This window comes from Pteropus vampyrus, unplaced genomic scaffold (genome assembly GCF_000151845.1).
Source record: "Pteropus vampyrus isolate Shadow unplaced genomic scaffold, Pvam_2.0 Scaffold144, whole genome shotgun sequence".
NCBI lineage: Eukaryota > Metazoa > Chordata > Mammalia > Chiroptera > Pteropodidae > Pteropus > Pteropus vampyrus.
Genome location: NW_011888925.1, coordinates 3670023 through 3695017, shown reverse-complemented (window position 1 = coordinate 3695017; position 24995 = coordinate 3670023). Strand labels below are relative to the sequence as shown.

Below are 24995 nucleotides of genomic sequence, written 5' to 3'. Positions count from 1 at the left end.
AGCCGAGCGGCCTAGTTGGTGAAGCAGCCTCTGGCCCGGGCGGGGCGGGGATTCGCGGGCCCAAGGAAAAACTTTGTTCAGTCGGAAGTCCGAGCTTCTCCTATTCTGGCAGCCTAGGCCAAACCCACGCCTAGAAGTGGCAGAGAGAATGTCCGCGGGAAGGCCAGGCCTGGCATGAGAAACCCAGACTAACGCCTTTCATCAGCAAACGGCTCCTGGGACTTCTGCCTCTGGGACTTTGCAGAGCAGTCTGAAGGGATCTGAGAGGCATCTGCCCCAGGAGAAACCTTCGTGCCATTAATTCCTTCTTCGGAAACACATCTTCTGAGGTTGCTGAGGTCCTGGCAGGCGCTGGAGATGTGAAAAATCAGAGCACGTCCCTGCCTTTATGGAATTTACAAGCGAAGATTAATTAATGAAACTTTCCACAATAAAAAGTTTAATATAATAAAAAATTTGGTCAAAAAGACAGTCCTTGAGTGGACAAAAGTTGAGCCTTTAAAAAAAAACAAAAAGGAAAAATTCAAAACCGACAGATGTGTGTAGAAAAGATTTTGCATGGCTTAAGACATCAAAAACAAATACATGTGACATGTGGGCATCACCAAGAACATAGAAGTGAACAAAAAGTAACAAAAATCCCTACCTTCTTGGAATTTATATTATGGTGGGGAGAGAGATTAACAAGTATAACACATAACCTGTTGGATAGTGATAAGGACTTGAAGTAACCGAGGGAGCAAGCAAGTCGTCCTCCAGGGGAATCATTCCAGCCAGAAAGTACAATTCAGAAAGTCCTGAGGCAGGAGCATGTCCGCTGGTGCACGGAATTGCAACGACCCAGTATTGCTGGAGGCCAAAGCAGAGTGAATAATAGAGCATAAGCATGGGGGGAGGGGAGGATAAGAGGTGTAACACCTTGTGGGCCATTGAAATGACTTTGGCTTTCACTCTTATGCTGGAAGTCTGTGGAGGGCATAGAGCAGAGGGGATCATCTGCTAGGACTTATCTTTCATAAGTTTTATATCATTCTGGTTGTTATTGAAATAGGCAAGAACAAAGAGAAAACAGTTGTTTGCTCAGAAAAATTACCACTAGTGCAAAAATACAGGGGGGAGGTGATGGCAACAGAAGTCAGGGTTCCCCAGTAGAATTAAGGGGGAAGTGGTCAGATTTGGATGTAATTTGACAGTAGAGCTCAGATTGGATGTGAGTTGTGTAAGAGGAGTCAGAGATGTTGAGCAGCTGGAAGCACGGAGTTGCCATTTACTGAAATGGGGAACATTGCAGGAGAAATAAATTTTCTGTGGAAGACCAGAAATTCAATTTTGGACATGGTATGTTTGAGATGCCTCTTAAGTTGTCCCAAGTGGAAATAACCAATGGGCAAGTAAATATGTATCTGCAGTTCGGAGGTCTGGGCTGGGGATATAAATTTGGGAATCTAAAGAGTTAACATCTGTACTGTACAAAGAACTACAAATTAAACGTAAAAAAAAAAGATAAATGGGTCAAGGACATGAACTGGCAATTTTATAGGAAAAGAAGTGCACATAGCCAGCCAATAAACAAGAAATTTCATTGGTAGTCAGGGAAATGCAATTTCCTGAGAAAATGAGAACATTTTTCACCCCTCAGATTTGCAAAAAAAAAAATGACAGATTACATTCCTGGTAAGAGTAAAGTACACTCACATATTGCTGACAATAGCGCAAATTTTACATCCTCCTTGGGAAGTATTCTGGCAATATCGAAACTTTAAATGTGGTGAGTCTTTGATATAGTAATCTTACTGGAAAACTAGCATTCAGAAAACTCATCAATAAGGATGTTGGTATAAATTTATTTATAGTAGCATTGTTTGTAGTAGCAAGCAGTGGAAGTAACATGAATGTCCATAAATAAGGGAATTAGGTATTGCTTTATGATGGAACATTATATTGCTATTAAAAGTAGTTCAGAATTTATTAATATAGAAGGATAACCATAATTTAAGAAGGAAAAACCACAATGTGATTGTATTATGTTACATCTTTCTAAACTGTAGGGGAAAAAAACACTAATTTTTTATAACTAAAAAAATAAAATACGTTTCAAGGAGGAAAAGGGGCACCGCTTTGGTACCACTCTGATATCTTCACGATCAAAACTGCTCATAGTATTCCCACCGTGGGTATCAGCAAGCCCTTAGCCACCCAGCGAGAACAGCGATTTTAAAGGTATCATGGGGGCAGTTCCATGTTTGTCCCAATAATGCTGGTAGGGTTTAGAGTCAGAGCACTGCGCAACAGAAATACGATGTGAAACCCATATGTTCTTTAATTTTTCTGGTATCCACTTTAAAAAATGAAAAGGTAAAATTAATTTTAATAACATTTATTTAACTCAGTATATCTAAAAACTCGTTTCATGTGATCGATATTAAAATTATTAATTCGATAGTTTATATTCTTTTCCTTGTTCTAAGTCTTCGAAATTCTCTGTATATTGTACTTTTATAGCACATCTCAATCTGAACTACATACTTTTTAAGTATTCAGTAGCCACATGTGGCCAGTGGCTGCCATATTGGCTAGTGTAGGTTTAGCCTTCCTCTTGAAATGGCTTTCTGATCCTGAAGGGACCTCCTTTAGAAAAGCAGAACTGCAATGTTTAGGATGCATCTGATTTTTAAAAATAGCCCCAAGTGTGGAGAATGAGGGTGGGCAGGAAGATCTAGCTCAAACTATCCATCAACAAATAGTAACAAAGCTGCAAAGGATTCGTAGAGATGAGCCAGGCCAGGCCAGGCCGGCCCAATCACTTTACAGGTGAAAGATCCATTCAGAGCTGGAGACAGGAAAGGAGTTTCCCACTATCAAGCTGGTGTAAAAGTGGAGCTGAGTAGGAGATCTTTCCATTACCCCAGGTCAAGGAGTTACAGCCATGTTCAAATCGTGATTCTCAACGATGTGAACGTCAGCAAGAGTCTTCATGTGTATGAACATTACCTCCTTCACTTGTAAAATAACCCACCTTCCTACGAGATTTTTTTTTATCATTGTAAAATATACATAACAAAAAATAAAATATACATAAGATAAAACTTACCATTTTAACCATTTTTAAGGGGAGAGTTCTGTGGCATAAAGTACATTCATGTTTTTGTGCAACCACCACCACACTGTATCTCCAGAACTTTCTCATCTTCCCCCAACTGAAAATCTGTACCTATTAAACATTAACTCCCCATTCCCTCCTCCCCTCAGCCCCTGGCAACCACCATTTTCCTTTCTGTCTGTCTGAATTTTGACTACTCTAGATTCCTCATGTAAGTGGAATCATACAAATATTTGTTCTTTTGTGATTGACTTAGCATAATGTCTTCAAGGTCTATCCATGTTGGAGCATGTGTCAGCATTTCCTTCCTTTTTAAGGCTAAATAATATTCCATTGTATGCATATACTACATTTTGTTTATCCATTCATCTGACAATGGACATTCGGGTTGCTTCCACCTTTGAGCTCTGAATATGGGTATACGAGTATCCATTTGAGTCCCTGCTTTCACTTCTTTTAGGTATATAGTCAGAAGTGAAATTGCTGGATTTTGTTTTTTAAAGTGTAATTTACATATGACGCTCACTCTTTTTTGTGTACCGTTCTTTCGGTTTTGACAAACACAGTCACATAGCTATCACCACAATCAAGATACAGTGCCATCACCATGAAAAGTTTTCTTATGCTGTTCCTTTGTAGTCAACTTCCCCCAACCTCGCCACCCTGGTCTCTGGCAAACAGTGATCTGTTTTCTTTTATAGTTTTGTCTTTTCCAAAATGTTGTATAAATAGAGTCATACATTATATAGCTTTTTGAGTCTAGCTTCTTTCACTAGCATAATGAATCTGATAGTCATCAATGTCCTGGCCTGTATCAGTAGTTAGTTCCTTTTCATCAATGATTTACATTGTATCACCATTTGTTTTTCCATTCTCCAGTTGAAGGACATCTGATTATTTCCAATTTTTGGCAATTATGACTAAAGCTCGCATACAGGCATTTGTGCAAACAAAAGTTTTAGTTTCTCTTTGTAAGTACCTATGAACCACAAGGTCAATGTGAGCATTAAACAAGGTACAATAAAGTGTTTAGCACCCTCTAAGGTACATAGTAAGAATCTTGATAAATGATGCTGTTAGAAAAGTTTGCTACAGAATTCTATTATAAGTCAAATAAAAAGAACCTATGGGATCCCAACTAGAATTTTATTAAGCACCTACTATCTGTCAGGCATTCTTCCAGTTTCTGAAACAACATTCAATTAGAATTAATAATGTCCTGTATGTGTTTGAAGACAAAAAGCGTCTCTCGCAGTTTTTCACCTACGTCATACCCACAATTGGGTCTATTTCTCTGGTAACAATGCTAGACTTTCCCTGATGCCTCCCCTTTCCCCATGTGGTACCCGAGAGGTGTAACTAGCCCATCATGGCTGTGCCAAATGGCCTTAACTGTAATTAAAACAAAAAAAAAGAACCAAGAGGAAAGACGTTTCTAATAAAATAATATATATCATGTGAAATATCCATAATGAGCTATGCGTCTGGTCAAATGCAGACTGTTACGCAGGCCCTGCATTGGCAACTCAAATAGTGCAACTGCCGTTACCACGGGCAATACCATTCTCCAAAATGGGGAATGACCCTCAGTAATGTTCCAGACAAAACAACAGGAAAATTGAGTGTCCATTAAAACTGTACCAGAAATGCTTTGTGGTTTGTAAATAAAATTAGGTTCTAATTATAAACGTTTTCAAATACAAAGATCCCTGATGGGATATTTGAGAGTTATGCAGAAAATAGGACAGTTCTTTATCGAGCTGGACTATCCTGCACGTTGCAGGCTGGCAAGGATCCCTAGCCTTCCCCCAATAAATGCCAAGAGCACCTCCCCACCCAGCAATGTCACAACAAGAAAAATCTCCCTCGCAAACCCCCATAAGTGCCCTAAGGGACAGCAGCACCCCCATGGAGAACCACTGATCTAAACCAAATTTTGTAAAACTCGGAGTAAACTTAACTTTGGGTAACTTTGAGTTAACTTTGTATTTCTGTAATAAAGCAATCTGATAGGAAAAGTCCTTATCTCTTTACAAAGAATGGAAGGAAACCTTAGAAATTGTCTTGTAAACTAGAGAACAGAGCTCAATTAAATTTACTTTTAAGACCTTTGCCTTGGTTAATTATATTAACAAAAGTTCTTTGGTTTACTAGGTCACTGTAATAGGCCAAAAATATCAGGTCCTAATCTTGGAACCTGAAAATATTACCTTATTTGGAAAAAGTATCTTTGCAAATGTGATTAAGTTAAGGATTTTGAGATGAGATTATCCCAGATTATTCAAGTAGGCTCAAATGCAAGCATGTGTATCCTCATGAGAGGGGGACAAAGGGAGATTCGACACAGATAAACAGAGAAGACGATGGGAAGACAGAGCCCGGAGAGATCTGAAGATGTTGGCCCTGAAGATTGGAACGATGTAGCTGCAAGCCCATTTAAGACATTTCATATAAATGAAATCATACACATATATGACTCTGGTGTTCTGGCTTCTTTCACTTAACATAATGTTTTCAAGATTCATCTGCATTGCAAGTTTTTCGTTAATCTAAAATAATTTCAAAATAAAACGTTTTTAAACTTTGATTTTAGGATTGTGATTTTTAGCTAAAAATATGTATATTTTTTAAAGATTGTTAATGGTAGTACAATAGTTTCTCTGTATTGATACATTTAAGATTTACCAGGAAGTAGGTTGGGAAGTTTACATTTAAGCCAGACATCTGTGGTATTTAAGAAAATTAAATGTATTACATATACAAAAATACTTTTAGAAGATTGAGAGAACTTAAGTTGCAAATGGGTATGATTATTTAGAGGAGTCTGATATATCCAACCTGAGTTATCAAAGAAAAGATAAAGATAATAGTTCTTATTTTGCTAGATTTATAAATAGAACAATAAAATGTGTAATCTGAATTTGAAAGCCTAAGGAAAACTAGGTTTTAAATGTATTCATCTCATCAAATTGAATCATTATTATATGTTTCTTGTGGCTGTTTAAATAAATTACCGTAAACCTATTGGCTTAAAGTAACAAATTTATTCTCCCACAGTTCTGAAGGCCAAGAGTCCAAAATTAGTAGCACTGGGCTGAAATCAAGGTGCCAACAGGGCCTTGCTCTCTCCAGAGAATCTATTCCTCTCATCTTCCAGCTGTTTTCTGGTGGCTGCATTACTCCAATCTTCAAGGTCAGAACCATCAACTCTCTCTCTGCCATCTTCCCATTGCGTTCTCTGTATATCTGTCAAAACTCTTTCTGCCTCATTAGGATACATATGCTTGCATTTTGTACCCAGATAATCCAGGATAATCTCATCTCAAAATTGTTAACTTAATCACATCTGCAAAGACCCTTTTTCCAAATAAGGTAACATTGACATCTTCCAGGGATTAGGAACTGATAACTTGGGGGCCATTTTCAGCCTATCATAGTAAATAAAAAAACAAACAAACAAACAAACAAACACCTAATTGTTAATAATTTTTTCAGTGCACCGAAGCCACTAAAGTGCATCATAAACATGGTGACAGATTCTTTCCTGCTGAAATTGGTAGCGTTATTATTGGGCAATGAGACCCAGGGAGCCCACAGCACTTTCCTCTTTGCCTTAAAGCTGAGCTGTTACGGTGCTTCTCTCTCCCAGTGTTTTCAGGTATAATCTATCTCCGGCTAAGATAACGTAGGTCCTTTTTGGAAGTGGGTGACATATATTTAGAGGGAAGTGTTGGGGAACTGGAGGATGGTCCTGATCTCTACTACAGCAGGACAGGAAGCAGCAGGCAGACACACCTCTCTCAGAAGATGCCGGGCCGTGAGCTAACTATTTTTTGAAAGCTGAGACTAGTTAAGAGCATAGACTTGAAGCCATACCGCCTGCATCTGAATCTAGCTAGATCCGGTCATGTTACTAGCTGTGTGACCTTGAGCAAGTTACATAACCACTCTGTGCTTCAGTTTCCTCATCTGTAACATGAGATGATAACAGAATCCACCTTGTAGTTCTGTCATGGGGATTAAATGAATTACAGCATGTGAAGTGCTTACAACAGAGCCTGGCACTTAATAATCACTATCAGGGCTAAGCATCCTTGGCTGCAGTTCCACTACTGCTTTAAAGATGGGGCTTCAAAATGTTTGAACAGTATTTTGCGATTAAAAACAGAGTTTGAACACCACACGGCTAAGAGTTCAGAAAGAGAAAACTAATGGGGATGTTGATTCCTTAAGAGTTGAAACAGATCGGTAGGGAATAGTGAACAGTTTAGACATAAAAGGGTTAAATCCAGCTATAATTCCACAAGGAAGGTGAGAGCAGGTCGGGGGTTGGCTGTAGGCAGAGTCTAAGAGGAGTGTCTACAATGATTGGGCTATGGGGAAAGACGCATGGGCCCCAGGCTTAGAAAGATTTGGTTTCCCAGGAACCAAGGGGAGCTGGGAAGCAACCAGCATAGGCTTGGCAAAAAAAGCAGCGTCCAAGGGCTGGGGCTAGAGGTACAGCCAGCAGCCTTCAGGGGGAACCAGGCAGGGCCTGGAGAATGGGAACAGAGCCAGGTGCATCTAAGCCAAGGCCAACTAACTATAAAACCACCCACAAGATTCAAGTAGGCAGCGTAGGGGGCAAAGTTTGAACTCCAACAGTTCGCTGTGTCATTAAAGCAGCTTTGTCATAAGCAAGCCTGACACTAGTCTGTGGATGTCAGCTATCTCTGAGAGGGCAGTCAGGCTGGGGCTACCTCCAGGACCCCGTTTGGCCTCAGAATCACAGCCACTGCTCCCTTGACTTGCCATGTGCCAGGCCCTGTGCCAAGCACTTCGCTTATTAATGAGAAGTCTTTTACTTGTGAGTAAAGAAATCAACTCAAGCCAGATTAATTTTTAAAAAGGGGGAGGGGTGCACTGGGAGGATACAGGAGTGTCTCTTGAACCACAGGTCAGGAGATAGCTGGCCTCAAGAAAGGCCTAGAGTTGGGGGGACGCTTGTACGTCTGGCATTGTCCAGCAACTCTTAGGTTCTCCTTGTGCATCCACCTCATTCATCCTCCTCGGCAGATGTGAATACTCATTTAAGTTGATAAGGCAGGGAGAAGAGGCTGCCTGCAGCCCCCATAGCCCCATGTGGCAGATGCAGCCACAGGGAGAAACTGAAGCTGCATCTGCTCGGCTTTCTCAGGGAAGGCAAGGCCCTGCATGAGTCAGGTGTTCATCTTGGTTCTAACTGGCTACGGTGAGGGGCGGGGGACAGGCCACAAAGAGAAATATGACTGCTATGGCCCTTCATTGTGACCTCAAGGAGGAAGATACAGCCTGAGGAGGTGGGTGGATTTGAATTCAGTTTTGTTTGGCTCCAAAGCCAAGAGCTGGCCCTTGAAGGGGAGGGCAGAGGCAGAGGGACTGTGTTCGCCGAGCTCATTTAAGGGCCATAGAGGCACAGACAAAACACAAAGTTCCATATGAAAATAAAACTTTAATTGGTCAAGGGAGCATCACAGCCACCCCTGCACACCCTGTATCCTAGTTCTCCTCGGACCGGACAGGGGCCTCCCTCTCCTCACCCCCAGAAGTGGACGGCACACTTTCACTGGGAGCAGTAAGAGACCCGAGGCTGAGGCCACACTCATAGGTGGGCAGGGGGCTGGGCCGGCTCCTTTCGCCCCTCGCCAGCAATGGGCCGGCCTCGCTCCTCCCAGATGGTGAGGCCGTCGCAGGAGCAGATCTGCTTGGAGTTCTGGAAGAGGCCAGCGGAGCGTGCGATGATGCCACAGGCCAAACTGCAGAAGGATGTGTGGTCAAGGGTGGGTACTTGTCCGGGTCCCTCCAGGTCTCCGCACGCACGGCCTCCCGCTGGGGGTGGCATTACCTACCTCTTTCCTGAGTTCCCTGTGATCTTGGATAAGGGATGGCCACCCCGGCCCAGGTCGTCTTCTCCCTCATCGATGACCAGGCTTCGACCAATCACATCCCATATCTTTGAGGGGAGACAACAGCCTTAGACAGTGGACCTGTGAGGAAAGGTCCCCACTTTCTTTTCCACCCTACCTTTAGCTGCTCGTCCTCTATCCTGAAGTTGGCTCGGCCGTCAGCATCCGCACGGACGTTCCCCAGGTCTCCCCGGTGCTGCAATGAGAGCCAGGGAGGAGGAGCACGTGGGGCACGGCTGCTACCTTCTGGCTTTTCAGTATCGGATTCCCCTTCCCAAAAGTACCAGTGTCCCCCTGTGGGTATCGTCAGGTAGGGTGAAGGGATAGCCCAGGACATAAGGAAGGCAACTGGATGCTGGCCCCCGGATCTGAAACGCTGGGCAGAATGACAGTCCACTGAAAACAGCCAGTGACTCCGTTCCTAGGAAGTCAAGACTGTTTCTCCTACGAGGCCATCGCCCAGCCTTGCACCCCAGTCTCAGAAGCCAGCCCAGTTCCTGCTTCTCTCCAAGTCCGGTTCTCTAGCCTCCTGCTGACTCTGTGAGGCCTCCACAGTCTGTGATTCTCCTGGGCTTAAGATGGACAAGCTTGGCTTCTTGACCATCAGACCAGCATCCTTTCCTGACTTCCGGCCTCCGGAAGCAGAGAGAAGAAAGTCAAGGGGCAAAGGGCCTATTGTGTCCCTCCAGAAGCCGGCTCTGCCACCTTCTCCCTTGAAGGTAATAAAAATGCCATAACACATCTACAGAGCAGCTCCTACATCAGGCACCCTCTGCCAGGCATGTGGGTGCATACGTGGTCACCACCCTCAAGGGGTCGCAGCTCGGTGGGAGCCCGATGTGGAACAGACAGTGATTATTTAGTACAACACTGAGTGTGTAGTAGACCTTACTGGTGAGTCACAGAGACTCGCATCTGTGTAAATAAATTGTCTCCAACTTGACACCTTGGGCAGAAACAAGTACCTATACCACTGTGGGTGGTACGTAAGGCCTTGCTGAAAAGTATGGTCACAAAGCATGTCACTATATGATGGGTCTGACGAGCAGCAAGAAGAGCCATTTCTCTTTTATCTTGTTTTCTCAGAGAGACATCTGCTGCTTACATCTGGTACTTTTTGTTATGCCCTGTATTGGGGGCTTTTATGGTAGAAAGATCGAGGAGGGGGAGGCGAGGACACTGAGCCTTGGGGAGTGTTTTCAGGACTGGGCTGAGGGAGCAGCAGTGGGCAGTGCAGCAAAGGGTCAGGTGAGGCAGCCTTCCCAGTCCCTCCCCTCCACATGGGTGGATAGAACTGGGCCGGATGGCCTTGAATGTCACACCAAGCAATTGGGCAGAGCCTGGTACCCTCGGCGCAGGGGAGCCAAGAAGCGTTTCAGGGAGGGGTATGACATGGTGACCCAATGTTTTGCAGCGATCCCTCTAGTACGGTACATGAAGAGAAAGAACTGGAGGGGGACAACGAGAGAAGGGAAGAAAGCTGAGACCAGTTCGAAGACATGCAAAGGGACAACCAGGCTTGGATGTAAATTCTCACACATCTGTCCAAAACCAGATGTTGAAATCTAAAAAGAACCTGCCAGTCATCATGGCAGCCTTGGCCATACAGCTCTTGCTCAAGTCTTCTTCCCTCTACACCGGACTCCAGCTGACTCCAGCCCCTTCTGATTCCTGGCCCTGAGAGGGGCCTTGGCCCAGGGCATAGGTCATCTCTTGTCCTTCAGAAACCTCCGCTTCATAAGCAACATAGTCTGCAGTTCCCAGATGCTCCTTGCTGGTTCATGCCTCCAGGTCTCTGCTAAGCCTGCCACTACCAGCCCTCCAACTCTTCACCTGCTTAATTCTGGCTCAGCACCTTTCAAGGCTCTGTGAGGAAGACAGGCTTAAGCAGCACTTCCTTGTATTCATATACTTGTATGCTTCCCGCTGAGCGCGGACTGGACTCAGTGTCACTCTCAAGATTAGGTTACAAAAGAGTGTGGCTTTGGTCTTGGATGTCCTCCCTTGCTCTCTCATTCACTTGCTGAAGGAAGCCAGCTGCTGCGTTGTGAGCTGCCCTAGGGAGAGGCCCGCGTGGCCAAGGATTGACATCTGGCCAAGAGCCAGGGAAGCCTCGAGGCCTGCCAATAGCAGCGTGAGCGAGCATGGTAGCAGACCGTCCCCACCTTGAGCCTGGCAATCCTACAGCCCCAGCCAACATCTTGGCTGAAGGCTGTGAGAGACCCAGAGCCAGACGCTCCAATCCTCACTAAACTGCACCCAGAGAAGCTATGAGTTGATAAGTGCTTGGTGCTTTAACCCCTAAGAGTGGAGTAATTGGATTCACAGCAATAGATAACTAATACACTAAACGCAAGCATGGGACTGTACAATGGACCTGACAGAAAGGCTTCTCCAACTTTGGGGGGAGCAGGGGTTGGAATAAAAACTTTTGACCATGAAAAATGTGACAGAGCTGTGAAAAGTACAAAAACTCAGTTACATGAATTAAGAAACACATACCATGTTTTCACTTGTCTTGTGTCAGAAGCCTGCAAATTTTCATCAAGATAGAAAATAAAAAGCAAGGAAGCCTGAGTCCTGGGAGGGCATAAAGAGGAGTCACCGGTTCTTAGGACCAGGCCCCAGAACCTTCCTGGTACCAAATCCCCGTGTGGGGGGAGCACATACCACCGGAAGTGGAAGATGGTCTTAGGTGTGTGTCCACTAGGAAACATCAAATCCCCAGAAGAGGAGGCAGTCCTCTTTGGCTTGACATCTGGGACAAAGTTTTAGTTTGCTGGTAACAGGTCTTTGACACGGCTCTGTCTAACATTCGCTAATCACTTTAACAAAAGACAAAGGGGACCTCAATCCCCAGCAGGACTCCGAGAACACTTGTAGGCCTGCACTGATTTATTTCTACAGAGATCCTCCCATTACGGCTAGAAGTACTGGTTCGCCATTCTCTGTGGCAATATCAAGTTTCTTGTTAAAAATAAATCTATCTTTACTACATAAAATAATGACTTGATTTGCTTCAAAATAATGGTGGACAAGGTCTGGGGTGTAGACAAAACAGGCCCAGCCATGAGGTGGTGACTTGAAACTCGGTAACAGGGACCCGGGGGTTCGGGACAGTAGTTTCTTTACTTTGGAATCTGTGTGAAACTTTCTGTGACAGGTTAAAATACTAAAAATAACTAAATTTACCTAAGGAAAAAATGAGTCAATTTAAACCAAAACATTGAGTAACAGAACAAGCAGTACTCAGGTTAGGCAAAAATCATTAAGGCAGCATGTGACTTCGCTGCTGATGGGGAAAGCACTTCTCTGGTGAAAAATGAAACTCCAGTCTACGGCCATGCCACCCTGAACATGCCGGATCCCGTCTGATCTTGGAAGCTAAGCAGGGTCGGGCCTGGTTAGTACTTGGATGGGAAACTACCTAAGAAGACCAGGTGCTGTAGGCGTAAAATAAAAAATAAAAAATAAGAGATTGTAAGCTGACAAGGTCCTTGCAATCTGTGAGGTCAACCAAGGGTTGCCTTGCCTATAAAAAAAAAAAAAGAAAGAAAGAGAGAGAGAAAGAGGAAGGAAGGAAGAAAGGAAGGAAAGGAAAGGAGGGAGGGAGGGAGGAAGGGAGGGAGAGAAGGAAACTCCAGGACCAGGAGTTGGAGCGTCGGGAATGGCTGTTTAGTTCAGGGAAAACCTTCAACTTCAACATGCTGCCCGTGCCCCTCCAACCCCACAGGACTGGGAGTGCCTAGGGAGCAGACCTTGAACACAGGAAGTGTCAATAAATGCTTCTAAAGGGAACAAAAGGAAGTGAAGGGAAAAGACCCCACCAAAAAGGAATCTCGCCCAAAGGTGCCAAGAGCTGCCTGCTCTGCCTCTGAGATCTTGGGCTCCCTCAGCCCAAGCCTCGCCCAGACGAGCACTCACCCGGTGAGCATCCTGCGGGCCCCCATGAGACGTTCCATCAGGGTTAAAGTGGTCCCCACAGCTAAGAAGACAAGGCAGCAGGTGGGCAGCAAAACAGCAATTCATAGGCCAAGTGACCCATACCCTACATTTGTTTCATTCACTGATTCATTCATTCATTCATTCAACAAACAGGCCCTCTCTATGATAGGCTTTGGTCTGAGGGTACCAAGAAGAATCGAACATGGGTCCTGCCCTCAATAAGCTTGCAGGGGAGACACAGCTGAGTCAACGACTAATTGTACCACAGCATGACAAACACCACGACACAGGGACCTGCCCTTCTCATGTCCGGGTGTTACCTTCCATCTCGGAGGCAGTAAAGGTGGCTAAGAGCAGGAGCATCCAGGTCAGATTTTGGTTCAAATCCCCACTTTACTGTTTACATTCTTTGGGGCCTTTGACAAGTCATTTAGCTTCTTCGAGCCTCAGTTGCCTCATCTGTACACAGGGCCTATGTGCATATGCCTCACAGGGTACTTGTGAGTAACAAGTATCACAGTGTGTGTAAAGGATTCAATACAGCCCCCTGCACATAGTAGGTGCACGACTGGGAGAATAAGGATTCTACAAGGGAGGTTACAGACGACTTACCTGTTGCAGTTCTTCGTGAGGTCCCCAAACTGGTGGACATGTAGTCCGTGCAGCCCAGGCTCCAGGCCATCAATGGTCCCCTCGATGAGGCAGCGCTCAGGGGCTAGCTGTAGGAAGCGTACCACCCCCTGCACAGGGCCAGGTCCCCCCAGAATGGCCACTGCTGCCCCCAGATTCTCTGCAATGTATTAGACATCCAAGTTGGCTCGCTACCTCACCCAGCCCCACCCCTTCATAAGCTGGGGGCGGGCATAGAGAGAGCCCCACGTAACTTTTATGCCTTCCCCAAAGCCTCTCCAACCCAAAGCCCCCAAATCCTAGGTTAGATTTGTACCAGCCCCAGGCCACCTCCCTCCCAGAGAGGCAAAGACAAGGCCACAGTGGTTACTCACGCAGTAAGTCACTGCCCATGCCCTTGAGCACCGCCTGCCGCCCAGTGCCTTCCAGGAGGGCCTGCACTTCCTGGCTGGGCAGGGTGGTCTGCAGCAGGACCATCTGGTTCTCCAACTGCACCTCCACACCGTGGATACCTGGGAGGAGAGAGCGGGCAGAGGGCAGCAGAGGGCAGGCGCCCTATGCTGGGAACAGGGAAGAGAGAAACAGGGCGTCTCCTAATCTCCATCTTCATCAACCTTCTCATGGCTGGAGGCAGGTTCAGAAGCTGCTTTCTAGCTGTGTGAGGCCCTTAACCTGAGTCCGTTTCTTTAAAAAGTGGAGATAATGCCACCTCACTCCCAGGATTATAGTGAGTCCTTATTATGTGCCAGGCACTATTTATAATTTTTGAAACATAGATCATTCTTTTAAAAATAGTTTTATAAAAGTGGGCTCTCAATAAACACATTATTCATGACAGTCCAAAGGTGAAAACAACTCAAAGGCCCATCTACCAAAGAATGGATAAATGTGGTATCTCCACACAATGAAATACTATTCAGCCACAAAAAGAACTGAAGCAGGGTGACATGCTAAAAAACGAAGCTTGAAAACATTATGTTACAGGAAAGCCAGTCCTAAAAGACCACATATTAGATGTCATTCTGGATGAAATGTCCAGAATAGGTAACTCTATTATAGAGACACAAAGTACATCAGGGAGTATGAGAATAGGAGGATATAATTTCTAGCTAAAGGATACAGTTTCTTCATGAAGTGAAGAAATATAAAATTGATAGTGGTGATGGTTATACAACTCTGTGAATGTATTAAAAACCACTGAATTGCATACTTGAAATGGGTGAACTTCATGACATATGAATTATACTCAATAAAGCTGGTTTACACATAAGAAAGGCGGCTATCACCATCTTCACGAGAGCTAACATTTACTGAGCAAGCCCTGAGGGCTTTTTCGTACTTTACCTGTAGTAAGTAACTCATTTCATGTTCAAGTAACCTTGTGGGATGTGTACTCTTATTCCCAATATTACAGATGAGGAAACTGAGGCACAGAGAAATTAAGAAACTTGCACAAAGTCAATTGTAGTAACCTGCAGGACTGGAATTCGTCCCAGGCAGCCTAGCTCCGGAGCCCAAGCACTTCATCTGGATGCTGCTCACCCTGAGAGGCAGCCCCCAGCCTCTGGGCTGGGTTGGGACCCCCTCCTCTGCCCTCCTCGCAGCTCCCACTCCCCAACGTAACGTGCGCTGCACCGATTACAATCCTCTATGAGGACAGAAGCTCTGGGCAGTCCACAGGGTCAGGTTCAAAAGTCAGTGTGTCCCAGTGCCCCGCAAATCCCCAAAGTCACCCCTGTGTGTACACAGCCTGTGGGATGATTGTGCCACATGCTTAGCTCTGAGGAACACTGAGCCAACTCAAAGAAGAAAGAGAAGGGACTTCTCTTTCATTTGGCTATTAGGGGCTCCCAAGTCTTTTAAGAGAACTCTTAAATCCTCAGCCAGCACACAGGGGGTGGGTGGGGAACCCTAAATGCTGTTCTCACCTGCAGGGCTTACAACCATTCTGCTTTGCTCTCCGCGTATTTGCTGCTCTGCAGGGTGAAGCCCGGGGGAGCCATGGGTGACCCAGGAGATGCAGGTTAAATGAGGCGTTTCAGGATGGCGACACTGACCCCTGGCATTCCCTGCATCTCTGGCTTCTCTCCTCTGTAGTCTTTCAACAAGTGCGTGTTTGGCACGGAGGAAGCCAGGTCAGGGAAAGCCCTGGGCCTAGTCCTCAGAGAGCTTGTAGGCTGTGGAAGAACTCAGACTATGCCTGCATTAACCATCAGGCAGAGAAGGGAATAACTCCCAGGGTACAGACCAGGTACCTCAGCTGTCACACTCCTTCCTGCTCAAAGGAGGCAAAACGGAGATGCTACTGAGAGAAGCCAGCACCTGAGGGACGGGAGTACGCAGCCTGTGGTTACAAAAGGTCTCATTGGCTTGCTTCTTCAGATCCCCTACAGCATCCATGACACTGCTGGGGGACGGGCAGAATGTGTAAGGGATCAGTTGGGTATATGTCTTCCCCTGCAAGTATGGGGCAATTATGTGAGAAGAAAACCCTCCAAATAACTAAACTGTCCCTCATTTCACGCAACATCTCATCCTGGGCCGCCCAACAGCCTGTGTAACCTTGGAGTTCCAGGTCCACCTAGAGGTGCCTTTTGATGCAAAGTGGGGTGTGGACAGGATGGCAGGGAACTCTTGTGGCCTGAGCCTGCAGGGCATGCCAAGAGCTGTGTGCTCTGCTTTACACACATCAGGACAGTGACACTGTCATCTGGCAGGTGAGGAAATGACACTAGAGGCTTATGCAACTAGCTTGAGGTCACAAAGCTTGGAAGGTAGTCTGTCCAACCCCAAAGCTGATGCTTGGTCCCCTTGTCCCAAGGAAGCAGGCTTGGGCCCCAAGGGACTGATTGTCTAAGGCTCTGAGGGCTCAGATAAGGATGCAGTAAAAGAGGTTTCATTTACTCACTCGCCTGTTCATCTATTTAACCAAAGTCCAGGAAGCACCTATCATGCGCCATGTTCCAAGCAGTGGGGATAGAGCTGGGAACAAGTCTGGTGATGTCTCTGCCCAACACAGCAGCACACACTCCAGGGCAGGAATACGGATATCAAAGATGCGCATGAGACTCAGTGAAAAGTGTGACCAATGAAATGGGTATTAGGGAACAACTTGGGGGTGAGCCACTTAGATAGGCTGGTCAAAGGCTCTCTGAGCCTTTAAGCGAAGGCCTGAATGTAGCCAGGGAAGGGCATTCCAGCAGAGGGAACAGCATGGGCAAAGATCCTGAGGCAGGAACAACATCGGCACATTTTAGCAAAGGCAAATGTGGCTGAACCTGGGAGTAAAGAGAATAGTAAGATATGGAGCTATAAGTGGAGACCGATCAAATAAAGCCTTGTCGGCAACAAGCGAGAATGTGGATTTTAATTTTAATGCAACGGGTGGTCTTTTGGGGAAGCTATAGTGGACAGTGGTGCAGAGTGTGGGCTCACGAGTTGAAATCCTAGGTCTGCCACATACTAGCTGTGCGGCCTTACACAAGTTACTCAACCTTTCTGTTGAGTTTTCTATTCAGTTTCTTCATCTGCAAATGGAGAGAGTAATACTACCTACTTCAGAAGGTTATTTGAGGTCTAAATGAGTTATTTCATATTTAGCAATTGGAACAGCGCCTGGTCCACGGGAAGCTCTTAAACATTGCATCTAGAGGATTTTAAAACGGGGCAGCCACATTATCTGATGTGTGACTTTACAAATCACTCTGGCTTTTACGTGGAAAAGCTATTAGAGGGGGCACCAGAGGCAACAGGGAGCTCAAAGAGAAGGATCTTGTGTGGGTCAGGGAGAGGTGAGGTGGCTTTGGATTGGTGTGAAGGCCAAAGTAGAGAAGCTGGATTCTGAGTATGTTTTAGACATACAGCAGACAAGACTTTATGACAGACTGGCTTCGGTGCAGGTGAGTTCCTGATCTGCTGATTCTCTGCTCCTGGAATGAGAGGGCTCCAAGTAGGAAGTTCTTTGTAACTATGTGCTTCCTGAACTCCTGACCTGAGTCTGAACCAAAAAGAGGCTGGCTCTCCAGCTAAGCAGCAGTTCAGTTTGGCTGGTGAACCACAGAGTGTGGCCAGGTCAGCCCTTGTTTACTTCACGGCCCAGTGAGGAAGAAAAGATAAGGCCACAGTGAACCCCAGCATGTGTGATAACAGTTCAAGGAAGTGAGCCTTGGGCTGGGAGCTCCTTCCACTTACACCTACAAAAGGAGCAGAGCGCTCTTCCCCAGGGCCCCAGAGCCTCCTGGAGAGGGCAAATCTCTCTCTCCACATTCTGAGAAACTACAATTTCCCTGCTCAGCCCATGGAAAAGCCAAGCTGGCTCCAGTTACCCAGATCAAAAAATGTGGCGTCACCAGCATTTTTTTCCTGTGCCTAAGAAACCTTCTGAGAACTAAAAATTGCCCTGCGTCCAACAGAAAGTCCAGCTGTCTGCTGTCCCAGCAAGAATATTTTCCAGGAAGTGGAGAACCCAACATCCTTGGAAAGCTTCTTTCGGTGAAATGAATCTCCGCAGACCCTCACTCACCATCCCTGAAACACGTAGCAAACCCAGCTTCAAGACCTGTCCCCTATTACCCCTGTCCAGCCAGTTTATCACCTATAAGCTCCTCCTCTCATACTTCCTAGGATTTAGTGGGCTCTCATTACATGCCAAAGACTTTTCTAAAGTGATAATTAATTTACTCTGCACCACAATCTTCTGGAGTAGCTTCCATTATCACGTCCATTTAAATACTGAAGAAAGAGGCGCAAAAAGTAACATGCATGAGGCCTCAGTGCCATTAAGTGGCAAAAGGGGATTTGAATCCAGTCTGACTCTAAAGCACACATCCCTAACAACTGTGACACACTGCTGTCCTATACAGAACTGAGTGTCATCACTGTCCCCGCTTCATCTCAGCTCCTCCCAGAACTGGTCGTTCACGAGCAATGCTTGTATGCTCATCGTTACCTAAGGCAGGGACTGTACCTGAAACACCTGTGAACCCTTCTCCCTAAAAAGCCCCCAGCATCTGGTCCATACCTGCTGCATGACTGGATGAACGCACATCTAGCACAAAGGAATGCAGTTCCCAGTGCCATGCTGGTGGCTATGCCTTCTTAGATCTTTCCGATTGTGCTAGGTCACCTCCAGACCAGCTAGTTAGCTGGATTTTGAGAATCAGGAGCTGCCTAGGATGGAACATGGCCAGGGCTGCCTTTTGCTTTGTAGAGATTATGCTGTTTTAACAAGCAAGAACAGCCTATTTTCCAAGGAACTCCCTCTGTAGGTGGGGCTACACTCAGCCTAGCTCCTCACTCTCCAGGCATCTGAGGTTTAAGACACTAGAAGAACAGGCAGTTAGTTGCTGGCAGGGCAGGCTTGAGACCTGTACTCCAAACTCTGCCTCTGGGTCTTTATGTGATTCTGAGCATATTCCTTCCTCTCTCTGGGTCTCAATTTCTGCATCTGTAAAATGGGACGAGGGTTAGTCTACGAGATTTGCCCGCCTCTCCCAGAGGACTTTAGACTGTCCGCTGAAAATTTATGCGGCTCTTACCTGCCACCCCTTGCAGGGACTTGCGCACCGCGTCCACGCAGCTCTGACAGGTCATCTGCACTGCAAACTCCAGCTGCAAGGGCGGCAGTGACCGGCCGATGAGATCTGGGGACCCCTCTTACGTAAGTTTCATAACCTCCTAGGACCACCCCAAAGGCCTGGGGAAACGCTCCACGTGACCCCTCCTCAAGCGCCTTCTTCATTATCACTCAAGATCACTTCAGGACCAACACCCGCATACATTAACGCCAAGGACCCTGCTACTCTGGCACCTGTTTCACGCCGGAGCCCCAGGCCTCGCCCCTGGTGCCTGATTCTCCGCCCCCCCCACCCCCTTCGCGAGTTAACGATCACCCCTAGGGGCCGGGGCTCTCTGCCCGGCGAGGATCCCACACGAGGCCTCGACCCTCACCGTGCAGGCGGTCCCACGGTCCCCCGAATCCGATGCCATCTCGGACCCAGTCACTGGCGGAAGGACCCGAACTGCTAGAAACCTGCAACGCAAACCTGGGACAGTGTCGCGAAGAGGCGGAGCCTCGAAAGCCGGCCTTCGCCTCGCCTCCAGGTGCGCGCGCACGCAAGGCCCCGCCCCCCGCCCCCCTCACGGCCACTGGGCGGAGAGCGAGGGCCGCGCAGGCGCATTCCGGACGTCCGGCCCCCTGGTTGTCTTAGTAACCACTTGGTCGCCTCTGCATCTGTGGCCTGCGCCGCCAGCGCTAAAATGGATCCTTTTAAACAGGAATCCGAGCTCCAGCAGTTTTACCACCAGTTGCTGCGTCCGCTGTCGCTCTTTCCCCGCAAGCCGACGCGCCCAGAGTCTCAGAAGCGCCTCTCGCTGGACGTCCCGATGCTACTGCCCCTGCCCGTCTCGCGGCTGACAGTGGCATCACTGTGCCGCCGGGTGGCCAAGCGGCTGGCCAGCAGCGGGCTGACCGAGCGGATGCCTCCCGAGGGCCGACAACGTTTCACAAAGGTCATCTTGGACGAGCTAAAGTGCAGCTGGCGGGAGCCGCCCCCCGAGCCTAGTCTGAGCCACTTGAACAACCAGAGGCTGCGGAAGCGGCTCCTGGTCTACGTGCTGCTGAGCTGCGAGCAGCTCTTCTTACGCTACCTGCACCTGCTGAAGACCATGTCCGCCACCTCAGAGGTCTTCACCGAATCAGCCACACTCACCCGGTTGACCGCCAGCCTCGCCAAGGACTGCACGGTCTTCCTCACCAGCCCTGATGTCTACCGTAGCCTGCTCGCCGACTTCCGTGCCCTGCTGAAGGTAGAGCAGGCCAAGGGCGGCTTATACAAGCTGCGCCCCATCGGCCCCCCTGCGGCTTTCAAACCATGGCCTCAAGGCACCAGCGTCACCCAAGGGCCATGCTGCAACCTCAACCTGAGCTACCTCATCCAACTCAGCCGCGCACCAGAGTTTCTCAGTGAGCCCGAATCAGACCCAGTGAAGGAATTGAAGTCCATCCCCAAGCTGAAGAGGAGAAAGCCTCTCCGCTGGCCGTCCTCCGCGCAAAAGAAGAGAGAGAGCGGCTTCAGTTCCTCACAGATTGTGTACTCCGTGGCTCCCACTAGCGAATCTCCCCGCGTCTCCCATTTGCCTCTCTACTCCCAGCTCCAGAAGGGCCAGTCCATGCCCTCTCTGCGTGAGGGCTGGAAGCTAGCAGATGAATTGGGCCTTCCTCCACTCCCAACTCGTCCCTTAACCCCGCTGGTCCTGGTTACAGAGAGCAAACCAGAGCTGGCAGGGGACCCGGTGACTGAGGACCTGAAGCAAATGATGAAGAACATGAAATTAGAGTGGACTCGCTCCTTACCGCTAGACTCAGGTCTGGCCCTGCTCCTGGGGGCCATGACCCACCGCCCAGCTGCAGCACAGTGCATGGCAGAGCTGCAGCGAATGTTGAATGAAGAAGAAGCCTCCAGGCAGCAGGGCCCCAAATCTCCTCCACTTCAACCACAGCCAGTGACGGTTACTTTGAAGCTAAATCAGACTGTGGTCCAGGCAGCTGGTGTACAGATCTCTGAGAGAAAATTTTTGGATTCATTCCACATCAAGGGGACTGGAGTCCTGTACAACCACCTGGCTGGCGAACTGGATCCCAAACTTATTGAGGAAATGGATACTGACCGCTTTGTCGGTAATAGCATCAGGGAGGTCTACAAGGAGTTGATGAGCCGTGTCTCTACTGACCACTTCTCTTTTGAGCAGGGACCCCTGATTGAGCCTGCAGCCAGTAAAGACTGGTCGATGTTCCTGACCTCAGCCTTTATACGTCAAGAGAAACAATATGTCATCAACCCCAAGCTGGCTGGACTTCATCCCCAGAGAGCAAACATTTTACAGCCCAATCCTGATAGGATGTCCGTCACATCACTCCAAGCAAGCAAAGCCTGGGAGAAGCAGGCAAACAAGCCCTCGTGGATGAACTGGTGGAAAACCACCTTGTCTGCGGATGACTATTTCAAGTATCTCACCAACCAGGAGACAGATTTCCTCCATGTCATCTTCCAAATGTATGAAGAGGAGGTTCCTGTGGAGACCGTTGCCCCTGTCAAAGAGCCCCTAAAGATTCAGCACCCTCCTCCATTGCTAAAAGATGAGGAGCCAGACTTTGTGCCAGGAGAATGGGATTGGAACACGGTGCTGGGGTACAGGCAAGAAACTAAGAGAATCAATCTCCTCGGAGAACCCTACAAAATCCAGAGCCTGCAGAAGCGTCTGGAGCGGCTGTGGTCCATGCTTGAGGTCCCCCACAAGGACCGGCTGGACATAGCCATCAAGTACAGCTCCAATGCCCGTCTGAGGCAGCTGCCTTCACTGGTGAGTGCCTGGGAGCGGGCCCTGCAGCCCATTCAGCTTCGAGAGATGTTGCTGGGGAAACTGGAGTGGTTTGAGCGACAGGCCTCTGACCCCAACCGTTTCTTCCAAAAGACGGGCATGGGTCTGAATCGCTTCCTGGAGGAAAGTCATATCCGCAGCCATCTGCATAGGAAGCTCAATCTACTGGAGGCTCCTTTGGCTTCGCTCCTGGAGGAGATCGAGCTAATCTTTGATGAGCCAGTGACCTTCAAGGGGCGGCGCTACCTGGACAAAATGAAGCACGACAAAGTGGAGATGCTCTACTGGCTGCAGCAGCGGCGGCGGGTGCGGCACCTGGTCCAGGCCCAGAAGGCTTCCTATCAGTCTGTCATGTTCAGGAGGCTCAGCAGCTCACCTGCAATAGACCCTGAGAGTAACTCCATTCTTCTTTGACCAGGCCAAGTGCCTTCACATCCCTCCCTAATTCCCCAACACCCAGCAGCTCGTTCAGACCTCTCGACTGCTTTAGAAGAAGAAATATCTGAGGGTTCAGGAACACTGTGCTTTCAACTATCAAGGGACTGAGATCAACACTTTATTTTGACAGCGAAATTCTCTTAAACAACCCCCAGACCCAGCATTCTCATGTATGTCAAGCTAAGCAAAATACAGTCAATATCTCATATATCAAAAGAACTGAGACCATCCCTTGAAGTTCATTGTACTGGAAAACATCAGACAGAGGCAAACCATCACCTTCGGAATACCTTGGCATTTCTATCACACTACAGTAAATTGACCAACAGGGCCCCAAATCAAAAGGCTCAGTGGCATAATGGTTAAGAGCTAGGGCTCTGGAGTTAGCAGATATGGGGTTAAATCCTGGCTCTGTAACCTTGGGCAAGTTACTTAACTGCTCGGCACCTGTCACATGTCAGATGAAGGGGTTGGATCCAGGTTGTCACCACTTCCAGTTCTAGCATACCGTGGGTGGAGTTAAATATTTTAATTAAACTTTTACCAGGTACTACAAGTACACGGTTCACAGTACACAAGGGTGCGTACTGAAAAGTAAGTGTCCTTTCCATCCCTCCCTCCAGGACCTCCGTTCCCCTCCCCGGGGGTAACAACTGTTACCAGTTTCTTGTGTATCTTTCCATTTCCTTATTCAGGAAATAATAATTGAGTACCTACTAGGTGGTTTATGCTCAGTCTGCATCACTGAACAAAACAAAGGCCCCTACCCTTTGTAGAGTTTATTTCTACTGGGAGGAAACAGACAATAAACCATAAACATAGTGTCTAAGAACATTGAATATTAGAGAGTGATAAGTACTGTGGGGAAAAAAAAAGAATAGGGTAAGAGGAGATCAAAGGTGGTCTGTATAAGCCTCACTGGGAAGGTAAGAGTTGACCAAGGCTTGAAGGAGGGGAAGAAGTGAGCTCTGTGGCCATGTGGGACAACAGCTGTCCTGACAGCCACTGCAGAGCCTTAGGTAGAAGCCTGAGGTATCTCAGAAATGCAAGGTGGCCAGTGTGGGTGGAGCAAAGGAAGAGGAGGAGATGAGTCAGAAGGGTCATGACAAGGTACCGAGGGGCAGGTTAGATTACGTAAGGCCTCGTAGGCCATTGTATGAACTAGTTCAGAGATAGCCTATGCACATATGAGCATATATGTACATATTATCTATGCATATTTATAGCCACATCAATAGTAGCATGCCGTACCCTGTTTTTTTCCTTTTTTCATGCCTGAGCTCATATCAATACACATAGAGCTGCTTTAGTCTTTTTGATAGCTATATAGTTTCGTTGTATTTTTATTTTATTTAATCCCTTATTATCAGACACTTAGAAACAAAAACAATGCTCTAAAAACATCTTCGTTCATCTATTTAGGATTGCAACTATTTCTGTAGTTTGAATTTCTGGAAATGGAATTATGTTTAAGCATAAGCATTTGTAATTTTGGTAGCTATTACTAATCACCCTCCACAAAGGTTGTAACAATTTGCATTATCATCAAAATTGTATGACTATACTTTCCCCACTCTCAACAATAGAATGTTATCAAATTTTTAAATCTTTACCATCTAGTAGGTGAAAAATGGTATCTTATTTGAATTGTGTTCTCTTTTATGAGTGAAGTTGCATCTTTCATACATTTAAAAGCTGTTTTTATTTCTTTTTCTGTAAAATGCCCATGCCCTTTGCCCACTTTTCAATTGGTTATGACTATTTTGTTTTCTTGATTTTTCAATGCTCTTTATATATTCAGGAAATTAGCCAACACGTTAGTAGTTACCTTGTGCAAAACACTTTCTCCACATGATTTCTTAGACTCCTCACAACCACCCGTGAAGTACGTATTTTAATTGCCATTTTACAGCTGAGGAAATGAAGGCTCAGGTAGGTTAGGTAACTTACCCAGGGTCATAAAGGCAGTAAAATGGAGAGCCAGGGCCCAAGCCCCAGACTTTCTGACCCAGAACCCTATATGTGTACTGATTCTGTGAGATACGGTAAGAGAGCTCTTAGACACAGCCTGCCTCACCTGCCAGTGTAGGTAATGTGAAAGCCTCAGATCTCCACTTACTATTGGCTGGCACATAAATTTCCACTTCGTTTTGTTTTTTGTATAAAACAGCATTCCTCAAACTTTCCCACTCAAGTACTTCTTAGATTGGAGGAAGATAAACAAGCATCTTGTTCAGGTATGAGGGATTGGGGGGCAGAGGGAGTAGAGGGAAGCAGTGCTGGTCTGAAAGGAACGAGAGAGATTTCTTTAAAGTCTTTTATTTTTGAAATTCATGCAAAATTTGCATTTTACTCCATAATATGTCCATATTTATTTTAATATGAAAATGATGCTTGACATCACTTATCTTTAAATTAAACTAGCCCTCTGGACAGATACGCTGTATTAGCATTTATTCTCTCCCGGCATACCGCTGTATTCTCCGGAAGTTACGCATAGCCTAGGTGAGAGACACTACAGCAGAAGTCAGCAAACTTTTTCTATGAAGAGCCAGGTAGAATAATATTTGGGTCTTTGT

The 24995-nt window shown here is 46.8% G+C and overlaps 2 protein-coding genes and 1 pseudogene across 2 annotated transcripts; 2 read left to right on the top strand and 1 right to left on the bottom strand.

Annotated features, from left to right (window-relative positions):
* Nucleotides 1–8550: 8550 nt before the first annotated feature.
* Nucleotides 8551–19710, bottom strand: CCS (copper chaperone for superoxide dismutase). Its single transcript, XM_011368927.2, has 8 exons — nucleotides 19549–19710; nucleotides 19137–19209; nucleotides 13974–14111; nucleotides 13582–13759; nucleotides 12949–13009; nucleotides 9143–9220; nucleotides 8968–9071; nucleotides 8551–8874 (listed from the first exon to the last, which is right to left on the bottom strand). The coding sequence occupies exons 1-8, from the start codon at nucleotides 19585–19587 to the stop codon at nucleotides 8721–8723; spliced, it is 825 nt and encodes a 274-aa protein (XP_011367229.1). The 5' UTR covers nucleotides 19588–19710; the 3' UTR covers nucleotides 8551–8720.
* LOC111744981 lies at nucleotides 12358–12476 on the top strand (annotated as a pseudogene).
* Nucleotides 19711–19813: 103 nt separating the features above from the next.
* On the top strand, nucleotides 19814–24035 carry CCDC87 (coiled-coil domain containing 87). Its single transcript, XM_011368926.2, has one exon. The coding sequence runs from the start codon at nucleotides 19858–19860 to the stop codon at nucleotides 22390–22392; it is 2535 nt and encodes an 844-aa protein (XP_011367228.1). The 5' UTR covers nucleotides 19814–19857; the 3' UTR covers nucleotides 22393–24035.
* Nucleotides 24036–24995: the final 960 nt, after the last annotated feature.

Coding starts and splice junctions, on each gene's coding strand:
- CCS (XM_011368927.2), bottom strand. CDS start 19,587: ATGGCATCGGATTCGGGGGACCGTGGGACCGCCTGCACG. Junction 14,112..19,136: donor GTCCCTGCAAGGGGTGGCAG/GTAAGAGCCGCA, acceptor CTCTCCTCCCAG/GTATCCACGGTGTGGAGGTG. Junction 13,760..13,973: donor CATGGGCAGTGACTTACTGC/GTGAGTAACCAC, acceptor AATACATTGCAG/AGAATCTGGGGGCAGCAGTG.
- CCDC87 (XM_011368926.2), top strand. CDS start 19,858: ATGGATCCTTTTAAACAGGAATCCGAGCTCCAGCAGTTTTACCACCAG.